Below are 20,252 nucleotides of genomic sequence, written 5' to 3'. Positions count from 1 at the left end.
GGCTATTGTGAATTCACTCAAGACAGTCACACAAAGTGAGCTAGGGTGTGCCTGGCATAACCTGATGGGCCATCACCAGGCTTATGTGCCTTCCTGAGCTAGTGTGGTCGGAGGAATTGTCACTGACACCAGAATAGGGATGTGCCTGTCCTTTCACAAAGCTGTCTCCAACTCCCTGAAGTGTGTCTGGTGCCAGGTCAGGGAAAGGCAGGGCCATGTGCACTACAAAGACTTTCCTTTAAAATCGCCTACTTCTAAGGCAGAAAGGGGTATAAGTATTGGACCTCTGATGCTCTCAAATAAGAACACTCTGGACTAAGGACATTCTGCCAGGAAGAACAGTTGGATGCCATAGAAGGGACTGCCATGCAGCCTAATGCTTTGTTGTGCTGGCATGCTGCTTCTGTCCTGGGAGTGAAAGGACTTGACTTTGCTTTCTAGATCCTGCTTCCAAGGTTCTCCAAGGGCTTGTGCATGCTTGCCTCCTGTTAAGCAGTCTTAGGGTCTTCGAGGACTTTACCTGCATCTTGCTAACAGCAACTGGTCTTCTCTGCTGGGAGCCCTTTTGCCATGTGGTGCCAAATCCAGTTACTGGGCCCTTGGAATAATGTGGCTGGCACTGCAACTCTAGAAAAGCAACATCAATGCCGTCAGCAATGCCGCTGCATGCACCAGAGCCAAGATCACTGCTCATGAAGAGCACGATGCATCGCCACAACTTAAACTGTATCCCTGGTGTTGCCAACGACAGCAACTTATCGACACCGACTTATCGAGGGCACCGCTCGTGAAGTGTACGATGCACCGCCCTGACTTGCACCGCATCCTCAACCTCCCCGGCGACAGCGCTTGGCACTGATGCCATGCTGCTGCCTGCACAGAAGCAGAGGACAACGCTCATGAAGAGCTCAAACCATTGCCCTGACTTACACCGCAGCCCTGATGCCAGTCCACGCCAGCACCTAACTGTCTCTTTGAAGGAGTCGATAACCAATGTGGGTTACCTCCCAAACTTATCGACACAGCACCATCCCAAGGAACCGATGCCTCGCCGCCAATGCCATATCACCTCCCCTGCGTAGCATTGAGAAACCAACAGCGCTCAGGCACCAGCAAAGCTTCACCTCCCTGATGCCGTGCAGCATCTTTAGTTTCATCGTTTTCAAGGTACTGTTGTTGAGGGTCAGTGTGACTCCGTATCCGGCCAACACTCTTGTGGTCGGAGCCAAACGGTTAGATTAGTACCTGTCGCAATGTCAAGATAGCCTCAGGTGGAGCTATTGTTTTCTTGGAGCTATATGGTTACAGTAATCTTTCTAGAAGTGATATTTTGACTTGTGTATGGTGGATTTGTGTTGTTTTGGCTATTTTTCTAACCTGGTGTGGACCCAAGGGGGTAAGCAGGGGTTATCTTACTGGTATGGCTCCCTAACCCGGACTAGAGTGAGGGTCCCTGCTTGGACAGGGTAAACACTACTGCCAACTAAAGAACTCATTTCTAACACTTCCAGGGAACAGCTTTATTATGCTTTTAAGTGCTTTACTCGAAATTCCTTTATTCCATTATCTGTAATAATGTGATAAAGGTTACAGAAGCCTGTCCATGTGGTTTTTAATTTCAACATTTGGTTAGAACTCTATGTTCTTGACAGGTCATATGCAAAGCTAAGGTGTTCTTCAAAGCTTACCATTAAGGGTTGTCACAAATTGGTGACCCTGAATGCCATTAAAGTATATAGATATACCTGCAGTATATTGCTGACACTTGGCAAATTTATTCAGTAGTTAATGTACTGAAGTACAAACACTGATGAATGTAACACTTCTAATGTCTAACTAAATGTCAGAGTAGCTTTATTAAACAATGTATAACCATACTTACTGTATCAAAATATACTATGCAATCACACAACTTGGTGTATTAAGCTAAACAATTAATTACAAGGTACTAGGCCACGAGCTGGCCACATTATCGTTTGCCACATACCAAATGCTGCTCAAAGGAACACTTTCAGGAGACTGGTTAAGTCCAGTTTTTGGAAAGTTATTCATTATGACAAATAAACTCAGATTATGAGTGCCTCATATGAAGCTGCAATAGTTATTACACCCAATAAAGTCAAACAATGCATGGATCAGGATTTATTTACAGGGTGGGATAAATAGCATCAATTAGTTTTGCACTAAAAATGAGTGCTGATTTTGGAATTTTCTAAACCAAAATCCACATGTCTGAGAATTTACCAGGCTTCTTTCCCCACAGTAAATGTTAACAGAGGTGACTTACCGAAATGTACCTAGGGAAACTGTGGCGGTGCAGTGTATGCCACTAAACTCATAATTATGAATGATATGCACGGTAACAGGTGTTTAAAATGTCCAGGACACTTGTTATCGAGGCTAAGGGTTATGTTGTAGGATATGTAACTGGGTTCTGGTGGCAGAAGGGTACTGTTACTGCATTGTGGTGTAGTATTATTTTAAAAGGTGCAGCTTTTCCTACACTGGAGCAGTGCTGGGGCATTTCTAATGTATATGGGGTTGTTGTTCCAGTCACTCGCTGACTGTATGCTTGCCTTTTGAACTGTAAAGAACTCCAATGCAATTCATTAGGCAAGGTCCGCACTATACAAACGCCACATACACAAAAAAGTTTATCATACCGCGATAGTGTTAAGGAACTATAAAAATGAATCGCTGCTTTATTCTTGATGGATGAAGAATTTGTAGAGTTGGGGATTGTTAGCAATGGGGGTCTCTAGTTGGCAAAATAGGTACCTTTGTCCAAATAGGGACCTTGCTTATAGTCAGGGAAAGGTGGATACACTCCTAAAATAACCCCTGCTCACCCCCTTGGTAGCTTGGCAAGAACAGACAGGCTTATCTCAGAGGCAGTGTGTAAAGCATTTGTGAACACATACAGTAACACAGTGAAAAAACTACAAATGGACACCACACCAGTTTAGAAAAATAAGTATCTTTATCTAAACAAGACCAACCGGCAAAAATCCACAAGACAGTATCAAAAATAGGCTCTTCAATGGTAGGAATAGTTTAGTTCAATGCTAGTTGTAAATGCGGCACTTTTCCAACAAAGTACCTTAGATGCGTCAAAACAAACAAAAGGGCCGCAGGAAAGGTGAAGCATCAGTTCCTTGCGTTAGGGGAGGCATCGCACCGGTTTCTTACTACGGCGCAGGGGAGGCCATGTGTCAGTGCCTTACCGGAGGGGAGGGGATGCGTCAGTTTCTTACTGCGTTCCGGGTACGATGAGACAAGATGGCGCCGCGATGCGACGATCTGGTGCGATGCCACAAAAAGGCGGCTTGATGCGATACGACGATCCGGTCCGATGCGTGAACTTTTGCAGTCACAAGGCAGGCGCTGCGACGATGTTCTCGGTGATGCCTCGGGACTCGGTGTAGATGCAGCACACTTCTTTCCCGTGGCTCAGCGATGCATCGGGTCTTGGTGCAGATACAACACGCTTCTTCGTTGTTGCGTCGCGCTTCCAGCTCCCAGCGACAAACAGTCTCTAGAGAGGTCCTGAACAGCAGCAGGCCACTCTCTGTAGGTTAGAATTCCCAGCAAGGAAATTCAGGGGAGCTGGTGGTGAAGTATTTGTGTCCCTGAGACTTCAGACAGGAGGCAAGCTCAATTTCAAGCTCAATTTCAAGCCCTTGGATATCTTCTTCAAGATGACAAAGCAAACAGCAAAGTCCTTTTTAGGTCTCGGCTATGCAGCGTGCATTCGCTGCATAGGAAGGAGGAGACCTTTAGCCAGCGATTCGCCTTTTCAGCCACAAACGTGCACGCTTTGCATTGCCTTCAATGGCAACGCGTGCACGTTTGGCGATTCCCTTGCGGGAGCAAGCTTTGACAGATGGTTCCTGCTCGCTGCCGCAAGGGAAACAGGCGCAGGCCCCTTCCTCTCTCCCCTCCCCCTGCTGCCTTCTCCTCTCCTCGTCAGCGCGAGGAAGGCACGCTTGTTTCTTCATGTTTCTTCTATTCTATTTCACCACTCCCTGCTACATCTATCCTTTCTCTTCTCCTCTATCATCTATCGTGACTTCCCTTTCTTATTACCTCCTTCTCTCTATCGCCTCCTTTTTTTCTCGACGCGCCCTCCCACCTTCCACCCTCCTCTTCCCTTTCTCCTTTTCCCCTCCTTCTCTCTGCCTCAGAATTCAAATGGCTTTATCTGCGTGACAAATCCCAAAATTGCAGTCAAGGTTCCTATATCAGAGACGGGGGCATAAAACTTGTCATCCCGGCTCTGATTAACACAGCAGAAGCCACATCCCGGCAGCGGCCGTGAGAGCAGCAACATCCCCGTGCTCGCGCTCCTCACAGAAATTTGACTGCGCAGCCGCTCCCTAGCACGCTTTGAAGTGCGCCTTAATTAGGATGAGCTGGAGCACAGAGACCGGGCCCTGCAAGCACCGGATTCTGGGACTCTGTCACTGGAACTTTCAACAAACGACTGCACAAAGCAGAGTTTGATTCAGAGAGGTCTGCGAAGTGGTGAAAAGTGGGGCGCTTTGCAGAAATTCATGTTATGGACTCTTTGATGAGAACCGGCCTCTAAGAAACTCCAGACAGGCGAGTGCGTTTGAAATGTCAGTGGGTCTGGTGCAGAGACAGTCGCGGTCACATGAAAGGCAGCAGCACCAGGGAAGAATCAATTACAAGTCAAGTAATGTTTGTGAAAAGCCTGCAGGGCTAAGGCCAGTCATATTTCAGTAAGCTGCGTTGGAAAGAATGGTCAATAGTACGAGGGAACAGCCAGCTCACACTCACCCGTCAATTAGGTACCTTAGAAAGAGGCCTATAGCTGTAGGGATGAGTCAACCACAAGTCATGCAGTTGCTGCTGTAAGACCCGAAGGGGTGGGGGGATATCTTTCATGTGGCAGGCTAGTGTCTCAGAAGAGCCGTATGCCTGGAAAAGACAGGTTGGGCTGCGATATAGTGAGTCGCATATCAGATCAGTGCCTATAAAAGCCTGTAGGCCCTTAGGAGTCACATGTAATTCAGGTGAACCTGATGCCTGAAAAAATAGCGAGCTACACACTAGTCACACATTGGTTTGCATCCACTAAATAGTGTTTTGTTGATGTACAAAGAATTGCGAATGGTGTATTTCCTATGATTGCTCACCATACTGCTTCATTTGCGATTTCTTATTTTTGCAATCGAACATACTGAACCTCAAACTACGATTACAAAGTGGTGAATCACTATCTACATGAACTGCTCATTCGCAGATATGAAATTCGTCAAAACACAGCAAATTGCACGTGGAAAATGCCATTAATTCAAAGCAAGTGGGTAACCAGGAGCAAAGTAAATAAGCATTGGCATAGACAATAGGTCTCGTCTTTGGGACCTTATAAGTGTTTAACCATGCAACAGTTAATGTTGTTGCACCAAGGATATTGTGCTGCATAACTAAATACTTATAAGGTCCCAAAAGCGAGACCTATTGGCTATGCCAATGCTTGTTCTCCTTTCCTTGGCAACAAGTAACCACTGCAGGCCAACCCCAAACAGCAAACAGCACAGGGGCAGTAATCCTCCTTCAGCTTCTCGGTTTTTTTCTCCTTGGCAAAGGTGCCTCTTGATTTCCCAGAAGTGATCTAAACTTCTGGGGTCTGGGTCCTCCTTTTTATACACACAAATGCTTTGTCTCTGAAGGCAGAGTGTGTCTGTACCCAGCCAAAACCAGTTCTGTCCTCTCTGGTGCAGTTCCTGGCAGGAGGTGAAGACAGCATTGTTGAAAGCAGACCTCGCACAGGCAGGTGAAAGGAAATCTCCTCCCCCTACTCCAAATTGAACCCTGGTCCCATTCAGCCCAGCCCTGACTCATCAGACTGCTGGAGCCACAGCCCTCTCCCATCTCCTGTCACTCACAAGACAGACATGCAATACACAAACCTAGCAGAGGCCTACTGGATGGTTAGGCAAGAAAATACCTACTTTCTAAAAGTGGTATTTTCAAACACAGAATGTTAAAATCACCCACACTAAAAGATTCACGTTAACATTCTGAGTTCAGGCATACTAAACTTTATTTTCCTATCTTGTTCCCTAGGTCAGTTATGTTTATAAGATGGTATAATCAAACTGCCCATTCTGGCCTATGGGAACAGATAGCCTTGCAATAGTGAAAAAACGAAATTGGCTGTAATTCACTATCAGGACATGTCACACACATCATCAGGGCATGTCCTACCTTTCACATACAATGCACCCTGCTCATAGGGGTACCTTGGGCCAACCTTAGGGGTGACTAACATGCAGAAAAGGGAAAGTTTAGGGACTGGCAAGTGTGTGCACTTGCCAAGTCGACATGGCAGTGCCAGACTGCACACAGGCTCTGCAATGGCAGGCCTAAGCCACATTTTACAAGCTGCTTCTGTGGGTGGCACAATCAGTGCTGTAAGCCGACCAGCAGCATTTGATATACAGGCCCTGGGCATACATACTAGGGACTGACAAGTAAATCAAATAACCAATCATGGAATCACTAATCCATACAACAATTTACAAAAGAGAGCATATGCACTTTAGCACTGATCAGCAGTGGTAAAGTGCCCAGAGTCATAAAACCACCAACAACAGGTTAGAAACAATACAGGAGGAAGGCAAAAAAGTTCTGGGATGACCCTGCAAAAAGGGCCAAGTCCAACAGGGATGAGGATATTAGCAACTGTTTTCGCAATCTTTGTCGGGTTCTTGTTTCTCCATACTATTGTCAAAACCTGTATGTGATCCAGTTTGGATCTTACTGCAAATACAGTATCATCTACCCCTTTCCCCCTCAAGGTAATAGAGACTGATGAGAATTAAAATTATAAACAGATTATTTATCACTTGAGTATGCTGGTGATTATCCATTCCAGAAGTGCTGACAATAACTGGTTTGCCATAGGGTTGCAAAAGGAAATTGGGCAAAAGGGAGGGATTGCAAGAGTCATCATTTTGCCCTAAAGTAACCATAACTGATGCAGATAGCTTTCTGCTCATGATTACTATGCCTTAAAGTCCTGCAAGTCTATTATCTATAAAGGCTCGTTTTGATGCTTGGTGCTTCAAAAGATACACGTTCACCAATGTAAATCCTTAGTTTCAGTCTGATCACATGATCTCCACTGCAGTCCTGTATAAAACATATACATTTAGGTCTTGCCTCTGCCTGTGCAGCTTATGCTCATTTGAAGTGCTGCGGGATCCCCTTATCGCCCATTTCAGTGACTCACAGATAGATTTTTGTTTTGTTAATTAACATTTTCGGATACCTAATTGGCGAGTGAGTAGATTCTATTTAACAGTAGGAATAGAACCTGCTATTCCAAAATACAATAGATGATACACAACATGTACTACAGGGCCTAGAAATAGGTGGCAGGTGATATTTTATTGCTCAGTCATATCAAACGGATGTATGACGTTACAACGCATACTTTTACAACACCTACCTTTACATCGCAAGTTTTACAACGCATACCATTACAACGCATAATGCTTTTGGGCGCTGAATAGTGAATAGTTTAATTTACTATTCCAACTCCAGTCCCCGTGGACACTAGGGAAGGTTATTGGATAGTAAATTAACCTATTCCCTATCCTAGAGTGCCCCCAAGCGCTATGCGTTGTAATAGTTTGCGTTGTAAAAGTTGCGTCGTAATGGTAGTGCGTTGTAAAAGTTTCGTTGTAAAGGATGTTTCCCATATCAAACCAACGAAGGACTCAGGCTGCACTTAATTTGTCAGCAACTAGTGCCAAACTAGATTAGGATGAACAGCATAAACTGAACATCCTAATACATGTTAAATTAGTACATAAATATAACCAACTTTCCATATTTCATTCAGAAAACATTACCTTACTGTTGGGAGGAAACCAGGGCCTGATAGGCCTTTTATCCCACTGGGCATTTCCCAACCGGGCTGGAGCCCTTGGGGTCGGCTTAAAGGCCCAGGGCCACTCCTGGTGCGCCTGCCACTTTCCACAACTCTATGAGGATAACTGCAGCAGGCACGGGGAGGGTGGGGGATAGTAGAGAAAAAGTGAACAGAGAGGGAGGACAGAAGATGAGAGCGACGATGGATGGATGGAGAGAGCTTGTGGAAAGAGACGAAGGGGCAGGGCTGGGTTGAAAATTTTTATGCCAGGCCTGCTTTTGTTTCTCAAGTCCAGCCCTGAAAGTAACACAATTACAATAACAAATCTGCTCAAGGCAGCGCTGAGAGCATCGTGGAGGTCGATGTGTCACCTATAATTATTTCACATGCAAAATAAGAACTGATTCTGTACAGTTTATGGTGGATGGACCGAAAATCGATTATAGAGCATGAACAGGTGGTACATTGATGTAACACTGAGCATCGGGGCTTTGGGCTACTATTTAGCAAGTCGGTTTTCGATTTTTATTACCAACTGGTATTGGTATACCATTTTTGGAGATTCTAAAAAATGTCTGTGTATGACCAACTGATATTTCTGTGCCTGCAACTGGCAGCATGTGATTGCTTTAGATTTTAACCATATAGTTTTGATTCGTTTTTCTTAAATTTGAAGAATACAATAAAAATCAAATGATGCTCAACACTAATAAATAATTAGCATTTTCTTTTCAAGCTTATTTTGCTTCTTTTGTAACGGGGACAGGCACAGATGGTAACAAAGTTCAAACTAAGTTAGTGGGGCAAAGGAGAACAAATAATCAATAAAAAGGAATGACTCTCCCTTTTATGGAAGTCAAGAGCAGTGTCATGACAAGTTGATGAATTAGCAATCCGGTATTCCAAGAACTAAATTGCCCCAGAGTCTCATGCTCCAATAATTTGATATCAATTGAAAAGCACATAAACGAATCTTGGTGTAAACAAAAATAATGTTACATTACAATCTCATTTAAAAACAAAATAAGCTAAAAAATCAGGCACTGATGATATGATATAAAGTAACATAGGCACCTAAAAGATAATAAAAAGGGGACAGAGTAAATATGTTCACCTCTCAAAAATGGAACCATCAAATGCAGACCTATTGAGGCAGGTTTACACCCTCGTGGGGATGTTATGTGGTACTTCAAAGGTCCAAAAGTTTAATATAGACAATGAATAAATCACCTAACGTTGAATTACCTACCATTTTGAAGATACAGCAATATTCTAAATTTTACATGAGACCATTAGAGTTCCCTCAAAATGTATATGCGTACGGAGAAAGTATGTCAGAAATGTAAACCGACCAAATAATTTACTTGTTAATGGGTCGCCAGTTTGGGAAATCCTAATACAATTGCAGGAAATTAGCCTTGTATACATATTTCAGCAAGAGCTACAGCATCCTGTGCATTCATTGGTTAAATGTCACATTTCAATTTATGAGAAGACTCATTTTTTTCTGAAAATGTTTTCTTCATTCAGTTTAATTATTCAAGATTCCTTTTTCCTGTCTCTGTCCCCTCTACTGCTGAGGCAGAATCTTGATATTGATTTTCCGGTCAAAACAAACACATTTTTTGTGTGAGTAATTTGTCACTCTCCATCACCCATAGCCTTTGTGGTCTCAAAGCAATAGACCAGGACATGATTTTGTATTTTGACAAAGACCTACTAACTCTCTATTTTACAATTTTTCTGCTTTGCCTTCCATCACTTGCCGGCAAGTTTTTCCCACACTGAGTCTGGACAAGGTTGCATCTCTGACGGGGCTGCTCTGAGTCAAGTTTCTCTCATTCTCACACCTTACTCCAAAACGCTTGAGTGGTGCAGAGCTGGAACACAACCAGAGAGCCAGCCTTGCTCTGGTCTCTTCCTGCACCACACAAGCCTGCATACCCATATCGCTAAAAAGAACAAGCGATAACCTGAAACACAGCCTTCCTTTCTGACGAGGCTCCCAGAGCCGATGGATGATCTTACCTGGTTTCTTCTTTTTTCTGTACTGCCGCAGTAAAAACACCAACAATCCAGCAATGAGCAGTGCCATGACAGTGCCCAACACGATGCCAATCACTGGGCCCAGTACGCTTACAATGACAACGCTGCCCAGTTGAGTGCAGTTTCCATTCACGCACACCTAAACTCAAGGCAGAAATATATAAAAATATTTGTCATATCAATGAAAGTTATCTTTATAGGTCATGCATAGGCAGTGAATAAGTCAATATACCCAAGTCTCTCTTGCCCCAACCCGCACATTATTTCTTTTATTCCATTTGTGCATCCTTCTCCCCTCCATCAAAATCCATGAGGTTGGGCAAGGAGGGTGGGCTTGAGATCCTCTGCTATCAGTATTGTTGATGCCAACACAACACATAACTGGCTCTCTTCTACTTTATGTAGAATTGTGAAGGGCATGTCAGGCCATTACTGAGGTTAGAGAGACAACTCTTTGACCCCTTCGCGCACAGTGCCCCTGTGCTCATGACGAGCTGAGCTCGTCATGAGGCACGGTGCTCGTGTGCTCATGACGAGCTCCCATTTCCGTGGAACGTTCAGCACTGCAGAGGAATTATCCCCGCGTGTGAGCGTTCCACGGCTCATGACGAGCTCAGCTCGTCAAGCGCACCTGAGCACCGTGCTTCATGACAAGTTGAGCTCGTTATGAGCACTTAAGGTATTAATAATTAGCACCAAAAATATAAATAGATGTACATTCTGGAAAGAGTTCATCTTGACAATCCTACATGCCAAATGGTGAAGAAACGTTTAGTTATAACCAGAGAATCATCCACATGATCAATCAGTCAAGCACGCACTATGAGTTGCTGCAAGAGCCTCATCACGCTGATGATTACTGCATCTTTGTTCCCTAGAAACTATGACAGGTTCAAATGAGGCAAAGTACATGAAACAGTTTTCCTCTAACTGCTATTCTCCTGTATCAAAATGGCATTTCACAAAAGAATGACTCTGGGTTTCATCTAATGCTACTCTTCACAAACACTGCTTCCTTCACAACAGGCACATCATTAGCAATCCCGTATGGAAAAAGAGATCACATTTCCCAGTGAGGATAGGGAAGATATCAAACTCAATCCATTGCAATTTCCCATGGAGAGGCCCAGCGATCAAATCCAACCAAATTGTGTTTAAGAAGCTAGGAACCACAAACAAGTTTAATTTAACGTTAACATAACCAACAGATTTACCCACAGACCAATAGGACAACCTTTTTTATGACTTTCAAAATTCAAGTTAAGCAGTTCATTTTCCGCTAAATTGTAGAAAACATTTATATTATTGTCGTGAGATTCTTGCCTATACTTTTGTACTTTCATAGCAATGGTGGTCCACTCGATACTCCTACACAAACATCCCTCTATTCCAGTTATCTATACACAGTTGCATCAAATTCTCGCAGATCGCCCATATTGTAAAAGATTGCAAATTATGCTAGTGATATAACTGTTTTATTTCACATGTGTATAGAGTGGTAAGCGGGTTATCTTTTCTGCAGACCGTCTGGCCCACAATACGAGATCTCTGTGGAGAACGGTTTGTTTTAGCTATCAGTAACCATTTTACAATACTGCTCTTCATTCGACCTCAAACAGTGATATATTAAATTATGTAGCAGTATATCCAAATATTTTGGCAATTGTTGACATGTATTTCTGCCAAACATATCTTCTCGTAGAGAAAATAAATTCTATTGTGCGGTCTCGATAATTGTGAGACTTGCATTCCTACTTTTTTGCTTTAAGGAAAACACTCAAGTTGTGAGTTCTGCTTTTAATGTATGAGGAAAAAACTTGCTCTAAACTAAAACTAGATGTCAATGAATAGAGTAAAAGTCATTTTAGATATTGTTGCGTTAATTGTGTCTTTCATGATTTATAGGACATTACTCAATCATTGTTGTGCTGTCATTGTTATCATAAACATCTATCTCTATCGGTCATGTTTCAGAGCGTTTTAGTTCTGATTCAAATAGATATTTGTGAGGCAGGCTCTCTAGTGTTGGTTTACGATTATTACATCTTGTTTACTTGAATTCAGTTTAGGGTTTGGGTATTCAACATGACTGTCTAAACACAAAATGCTTCAGCACACAAACTCCGCCCTAGAATTTTGAGTGAAGTATATAGTACTTTCTAAAGCTGATGAAATAGATTTGCTACGGTACAGCTCAACATCCACTGGAGAGGTAGGTGGCACGTGAATCTACAACAAAAGGTGCAAACCGTTGGCTACAGCTGAGTAACATTTTTCATATGCTGCAAGTATTGCTGTGGATCACATGATTTTCATAAAATATAAATGAGTGCCTACCTTTTTAGGTTGAGTCGGACGGAAAGCAGAGGAAGCTGTAGTAAATAATATTTAGAACAAGTGTATCCAATTGGGCTTCCATTTTGTAATTTAAATCAATGTATTAATGCTTATATATGTGTATATGGATGTCCAGGTTGCAGCTATACATATATCCCAGAATGGAATATTACCAAGAAAGGCCATATTACTGCTCTTTGTACGGGCAGAGTGAGCTGCAGCTGTGATTTGCTTATGTGCACACCTAAAGCATTTGAATGGTTGTAGGGGTGGGAGATACATTTAGTTCCGCTGGCAGAATTCACGGAGTTTCGCCAACTCCACGTCACACTTGTAACACTGAGTTCCAGCAAAACTCAACCAACAGCCACGTGGCGCAGTATTTTTTTTATGTACTACTCGCCAATGTTAAGTTGGTGAGCGCATGAACTGGCGTCCCCTGGAACAATTTTCGGGCACTAGGATGGCACCAAGAGAGATTTTTTCAACGTTGGCGGTCGCGGACAGTCACAACCATTTTCACTGAGAAAGCTGCCGCTCGGGTAGAAAATGTACTCTAGTAGCAGCAAAGTAGCAGCGCCATCTGATACGCCGCATGGTGCCACTCGTGCTGATTTTACAGCACAGAACAAACTACAGGGTGCTAAAAATCAGCACAATGTGCAGATTCCGCCCATTCACATAACTCCACGGAATCTCACTGAGTTTTCATGTAATTTCGCAGAATTCCACAGAAAGCGGTTTTGTTGTGCAGAAAGGATTAGATTTGTCAGTGTAGAACTGGAACGCCTTAGTGCCCACACTTTTGCTCCCGCCCGCTTGTACAATGCATAATTACAATTCCCACCCAAAGGAAACTCAGGAGATATATTTGTGGGAAAGAACTGCTGCAGGTTTATTTCATACAACACAGGTATGACGTTAAGGTGGGTCATCTTACGGGCGATCCAAAGCAGGCAGCCCCTCGCTGTCCCGCCTGCCTAAGGAGCCATCTTGCACGGCGAGTCGATGCTCTGACGGTGCAGCACATTACCATCTTCGTTATACTCCCGCCCCCCCTGTCAGGGCGGAGCGGTGTGGCACCCCCCCGATCGGTTCAGGCCCCCCGACCGCCCGAAGGACTAACGGGGTGCCGTCGCGGTTTCCCGGAACCTCCTTCGGCTCCTGGTCCTTGGCTCAGGCACCCTTACTGTGCCTGGCAGAGGTACCCTTACTATACCCTTCTGCCGCAGAGGTACCCTTACTGTACCCGTCTGCTTCCAGATCGCCCTGTACTCCGCCACAGCTCTGGAGGAGGCCCGCATCGATGACAGAGCCCCCCCACCCACTTAGCTACTTACATCCTGCCGCTGTTATTGCCTCTTGTACGTCCAGGAGGAACATATCCATCCCCGATCTAGGCAAGTGTACCCCGTCTTTGTTGTAGTACCCTTTGTTTTTTTCCTGTATGGGTGCATGCCTAATGAACCCCAGCCCTCTCCTTTGACACCTTACCCTGACTTTGTGAAGGGGTTCGGGGCCCAGCTCCCACCAGCCTATGTTACCAACCTTTATCTCCCTTACCGGCTCCAGCTGATGTGGGTGGCTGTCTCTACTCTGGCTCCAGCTGGTGTGGGTGGCTGTCTCTACCCTGGCGAGGCACAACAATGGCCATATCCCACCTTGGGGACAAACCTACCATGGGGTAAGTGACTTAGGAATGGGGTGTCCTTGTGCCCTGTCATATAAAAGGGGGGAAGCACCTGGACGTAAAACCTCGACCCCCATTGGGCAGTCGGAACACCAAACAACCTTCTTCAATCCGTAGCCAAGTTATGTTGACCCCACGTTCTTCACAGGTTATTGCACAAAAGCCCACAAATAACTGGCCGCTACCACCACTGCCTAGCTCCTGTCTCTAGCGCAGGTGTTATTGACTGTCTTGGAAGGGCTTGAACTCGATCTCTTGATGCGAGCTTGCAACCTTGATGCATCACCTTGGTAGTACCGGCCCCTGTCGGTCACAAGCATAGCAAAGCCCTTGCAGGAATCACCTGCCTAGATGAAAAATTCGAGTTGGGCAACTCGGGACACTATTCCTTTCTCACTATGCACTTTCGGGCATGGTAATACTGCCTCAGCACCTGAATACTCACTAATAAATCCGACTCAGGCTGCGCGCTTACTAGTGCACCCAGCCCAGGGCCCTCCACTGCGTGTCAACCCTGCAGTTTGGGTTAAGACTGTTGTTGTCACCTGCCCACATCACCAACCGGGCTAGCTGTTGGCTTAGTCCATGCTCCCTGGTTGCATAAGCTACCATAACGCTTCCTTGCCTAGCCAACTGAGAGCTTCCCCCTCTATGTCTGCCCGGTTCGCTACTGCCCTGTGTGGCATTTCCATCCTTTCGATGCACCACGAGTGACACTAACTAAGAATGACACTTTATTGCTGGCGCTAAACAATGGGGATGAGGGAGACCCATTCCAGTGATTGCTCCCGTTTGGCCATCAATGACTCTAGGAGACCATGATTTGGGGCAGCCCTTGTGAAATAATCCCGATCCTGAAGTGTGTATGCGTGGCGTAGACATATATCCAACATTTTGGGAAACAATCTACCCTTGTGGTTCCTCCCCTGTCACCTAAGAGCAGATGTCAGCAGCTGCCTACAGTACTTGGGCACACGTTATACCTACCAATTGGTAGTGAAATTAAATCTGGGCTGGTTCCACGTTATTTAGGGCAGCTATACTAATAGACCCCTCTTTCTACACCTTTTGTCCAGTACAGAGATCAAGTTCCATGAGATTTATCAGCAACACTTATATGGGGAAACTATACTACCTCACATATCTCATGTTACGATGACTATACACCGTGTGGAAACTGCTCTCCTCATAATCAAAAGGCCTCTGTAATGTGAATGTACCTTGGTGCATAAATGTTATCCTTGCATCTGGGTTGTGATTAAATACCCTATTTAGGTTTAGTGTTTTTAGTTAAAACTATCCACCTGATGAAACCAACCAAGGGATCTTGGCATTCCAACAGGAATCTGTAAATACCGGACTTTGTTACACTTTTACTGATTCGGCACAGTCCAGTGCCAACGCAATATAATTGCAAACCCCTACCTCCAAGCACTTTTCGGTGAAGGATGCCCCTGCTACGAGCCACTCAGGCTATGGTAAACCACCTGCTATGCCTTTATGACTTTATACCAGTTCCATGGTTCCCCGGGACCCAACCCTATTCGTGTTTTAGGAGCATGGCCTACATACAACCTTGCTTCATTTCACTGTGTGGTACTGTGTAGTGGCCAGCAGGTCCATGGCTGGCAGCTCCGGTGACGGGATTGTATCACACAATGATGACTGTGCATGAAAACACCGGCAGAATCCGTGTTTTCGAGAGCATATGTCCCCCCACACTACTGTTCTCAATTACACACTGTGATGCTCTGAAAAGTATGCCTTAAGGGGGGGGGTACTTCCCTAGGATGAGCAACCCGATCCTGAGGGTCTTCGACAACCATGCAGGCTGAGATGGCGGGGTTATGTACTTGTCTTGCTGAAACTGCTATGCATACTGCATTAGCAAGAAACCGATGAGGGAGTGCGAATGAAGGATGGCAATATCATGGACTTACCATGTAACTCGCTATTAAATAACATTAAATATTTTGGAGTAAGGAGACATATGTCTTTGATTGTACTCGCTTTAGGTGCAATGGCGTTGTAATCTTATTACAATATGCCTAATTAATTAAAACTTGGCAACATTTACAATAACATGAGCACCCGGAATTAAAAAGAAATAAAATAAACAGTAAAAGTAGAACAGCTCATTTAGTTGATGCACTTGTTCCCCAAAATTTGTCCATCTTGGCGGGTCACGGAATCCAGCCCTCTAATGCTTGTAAATTGGTCATGTATAATCATTTTTAAGTTGTGTCACCTCACGTTCGATTTTGCAACGTGCCCCCTTGTAATTTATTCAGTCGTATTGCCTTAGCCAATGAATGCTCCCTTTCTGTTACATTGTCCGCGATTGTGCAGAGAGTGTACTGGCACTGGAATCGCCCAGTGGAGTTTACAAAGCCAATTAATTCTAAAGTGGTTCCAAGGCCTGTGTAAGTGTGTGATGACGCGTTATGGGGGGCGGGGGGGGGGCACTAGGGATTTCCGTGTCTAAAATATGCACAATAGCTCTCTTTTACTCCGAGAGGAGGGAAGAACAATGGGGGAGAAAAGAGTGTGTGTTTGGGGATTGAGAACCCACTATATCACTTACCCTTCTAGAACACTTCTTCCCATTTGTAATGCATCCGCACAAGCGCAGAACCTTTTAGCTAATCAAAACCAAATAAGATAACCCACAACTTTATGACCAAGCCGATTGGCTGACACGAGCCCGGCAATCGTTAACTGACATGCGACATCGTGCAATGGTTCGCCCGCACATCTCTGCCCGAGAACGGAAACCCGCCGATTGGCTGACACGAGCCTGGCAATCGTTAAATGACATGCAACATCGTGCAATGGTTCGCCCGTACCTCTCTGCCAGAGGACGGAAATAACAAAAGTGAAGGAATGCCCCGTCACATGTTTGCAGAACAGGACGTTCGCCTACGCTTTTTTAATTACATATCTGTCCCAACAGGAATGTCGTAGACACCAAGCGATGTTTTAGTCCTCTCTCGGATCCTTTCACAGTTGCTGCCACCAGCTTCCAGTGCTGTGGCCCAAATGCGGCCTGAAAACACAACTTCTGTGGTTCCGATTGATCTGTTTGCTCCCCTTTGACGGAGCCATCTCACCAATGACCAATGTACAGGTTAGATCAAATTATTACGGGACAGCGGACCACTGAGGCGTGAGGTGTCACGGTTGGAGGTCGAACAGGGGCGCCAATCAAGACGTAAGTGAAGACAACCTGTCTCTGCACACTGATCCCACAAACAGTGCTGACACGTACTGGAGAGCTGATACCGAGCTCATGTCTCACTGTTTACCGCTGGGGAAGTTCATTTCCTTGCACTTGGTGATACTTGCAAAGCGTTCTCAGTTATACGCCTTGTGAATAGAATTTGAGGGCATAGTGAGATCATTTTCCAGTCTAATCGAAACCAGACAGGTCAGCTTAAGATTTTTTATCTGTGCGAGACTGTCTCGAGCCGAGCTATTCCCTGCGCAGGAGAAGAGCGGGACGTGTTCTCAGCGAAGCATAGGCACGACAAAGCCATTTCAGTGTCAAATTCATAATTTGTACACGGCTGAAGCAAAGCGAAAACGCTTGCATACTTAGCAATTTTGTATCATAGAATAAATAATCCACAAACCACACGCCCCGATTCCCACTACCCTATAAGCGGGCACAAAGCATTTGCCCCTTCCGTGGCGAGCTGAAAATGAGATGGATGGAAAGCCCCTTCAACACGCCCCCTTCTTTGCGACTCCTAAGAGTTCGAAGGCTATCTATTGCGATCCTAATGACAAATACATGTCCGGGTCACTTCTACGCACTGCGGCTTAACGTGAAGGTCACACATCGAACCCTTGTATAGATAGGTCAGTGGGGCACAGATATCTTAGGGCCATTACCCAGACTCGAACACCATATCCCCGGTACGGAATCGAGCGCCCTAGCCGTTAGGCTAACTCCTCTCCGGTTGTGGAGACGCGCGAGCGACTTGAGTGGTTAGTCTATTCTGCCCACCGTGTTTAAGGAGGGTACTAAACTGAGGTGGCGTCCGTGCCTCGTATTAGTACTAAAGTGGGTGAGGTCCGTGCCTCGTAAGCACTGAAAATTACCCAATTCAATTGAAACCATTCCAACGACCAAAGCCGGTTAATTATGAATTTACCCACCCGATTTAAGCTCCTGGCCTTCTGGGTTTGAAACCGTAGCGTAGTATACGTCCCTGAGCTACCTTAATGGCTAATGGAGAGCGGGGGCTGGAAGGAGGGGCCGCCTCATTCACTTCATGCGCCTGCGCACAATGCCCCAGGATCGGGCCTTAATGGCCGAGAGGAGCCCGCAGAGGCGGCCACAGGCACACCCGAAGCCACTCCTGGAAACTGACATGTGCATGCAGAAAATTGTGTCATAATGGTGGGCATTTTCATATCAGGAAATTGCTTTTCGATTGCAGAGTCACAATCAGCAACCACTACAGAGCATTGACCTTGCAACTGGAGAGACATTTGCACACAAAGTGTCACGTAGAAAGCCGGGAATGAAAAGTGTGTAAAGAAAAGAGCGAATGCTCTGCTTACAGTTGCCAATCTCCCATGAGGGCAGGGGTCAGAGTCCAGGTGATGTGTAAGGAAGACGATTTGAAAGAGAAACTTTTAATCCAGGGGCTTCAAATGTCTGGAACAAAATGAGACACGCACCTTTTCCCGCGGAAAGCATGGAGGTATTGGACTCGATTGCTCACAGTCACACATTCCCCCCCCAACCGCCTTAACAAAATTGCGGCATGCACCTTTCCCGCGGAAAGCCTGGAGGGATTGGACTCGGTCACTCCCTGGCACACACTCCAGGCAACGGCATTAACAAATTGGGACACGCACTTTCTCCCGCGGAAACTTCCCGCACCCCAAACACACCCGCGCCAAGAAAAGAATCTCCATGGCCCACGCGGCACTGCAGGCTCGCTCTCCCCACCCCCCTTAGGCTATGCGCCCGCGCTCATAGCGCAGCCACCACTGACCCCCCCGTGGCCATCACCACTGGGGCCCGTGCAACCTGGTCATGCCCAGGGACGAGGCCGGGGGTAGGCGAGACGGTAGCACATACCTCGCTAACAACAACGAAGGACGACGCACGACGACACCGGAACAGCGCAGAGCCGCGGGTGACACAGGAAGGAGAGAGGCCGAGCTACGGCCGCCGAGGTATAAGTAGTGGGGTCGCCCCTCCCATAGGTAAGCCCTCCCCTTGGCCGGCGAGAGGTGGATGCAGGGAGGGGCGCCCCATAGGTTGGCTCGAGCTAGCCGGGTGGGACTAAAGCGCTGCCCCGCCCATGTTCCCCTGCGGGTCACGCGGTCAGCGGCATTTTGACAACTCGTTAATGCAGTGCCCATTCTGCCCTACATGCAGAGTTAGGAAAGAAAGTGTGAAGTTCAACGATTGGATAGAGATGATGGGGGACACTATCAGTAATAGAAATGGTTTATCTGTATATAAGACTGCCTCGCACTCATGAACTTGAAAGAAAGGCTCTTCTGCAGTCAGTGTTTTTAGTTCACTTACAGTACGCAGAGATGTTTTTTGCATATTAAAAAGGCAACTTTCCACGTTAATGCTAGTAATAAGAATTAATGTAATGGTTTATTTAAATTATCGAATAACAAGTCTGGTTAAGACAATATGCAGTGGCGGCTGCTGCATAGGGGAGCTAGAGCACCGCCCCACTTTCACCAGCCTGGACAGAAAGAGAAGCTGGTTTGAGCAACTTTGAGGGGAGCAGAAGAAAATGTAAACAGATGAACTGACTTATCTGTCAGTTCGAGTGTTTACTTCTGAGGATTGTATTGGTGACAGCACAAAGTGACCATGTCAGCAGCACAGGTGAGGGGGATACAAATGGGCACATCATGGATTGCACAAATGACTGAGGGGTGCTTTTAATTTCCGTTATCCTCAGGCATTCACAATTCATAGATGTGCTGTGCACACGCTCTGCAGAACTGCAATGCACAGGATAGATGCTTGCTAGGGCGCTGACGCATTTTAGTAACGTCGCCCAAGGCCCTTTGAGAATGCACAATAGAGCATGGGTGAACAAAAACACCAGTCTCCTACTTATGCTTTCTGATAGACTGCTTGCAGGTTCCATGTGCAGCGGTGTACATCTCGCACCTGCTACATGCCATCCGACAGGAAAAAGAAATGTAGAACTCCAGAAAAGCATATTCACTTCAGTAAGTAAAGGCGCGAGAGTGGCTGGGAACGAGGGAGAAGGATGAATTGGC

General features: G+C 45.6%; 1 protein-coding gene across 2 annotated transcripts in view; it reads right to left on the bottom strand.

Moving 5' to 3' along the window:
* The window catches only part of MST1R (macrophage stimulating 1 receptor), a 410,648-nt gene that overhangs the window by 27,154 nt on the left and 363,242 nt on the right, over nt 1-20,252 (bottom strand). For both annotated transcript variants that reach the window (XM_078661246.1, XM_078661247.1), the window contains one exon: nt 9,935-10,091. In XM_078661246.1, the coding sequence (XP_078517372.1) occupies nt 9,935-10,091 (157 nt within the window). The remainder of the gene's footprint in view (nt 1-9,934; nt 10,092-20,252) is intronic.

Source organism: Lissotriton helveticus, chromosome 9, assembly GCF_964261635.1.
Source record: "Lissotriton helveticus chromosome 9, aLisHel1.1, whole genome shotgun sequence".
NCBI lineage: Eukaryota > Metazoa > Chordata > Amphibia > Caudata > Salamandridae > Lissotriton > Lissotriton helveticus.
This window is presented reverse-complemented; position numbering and strand designations above follow the sequence as displayed.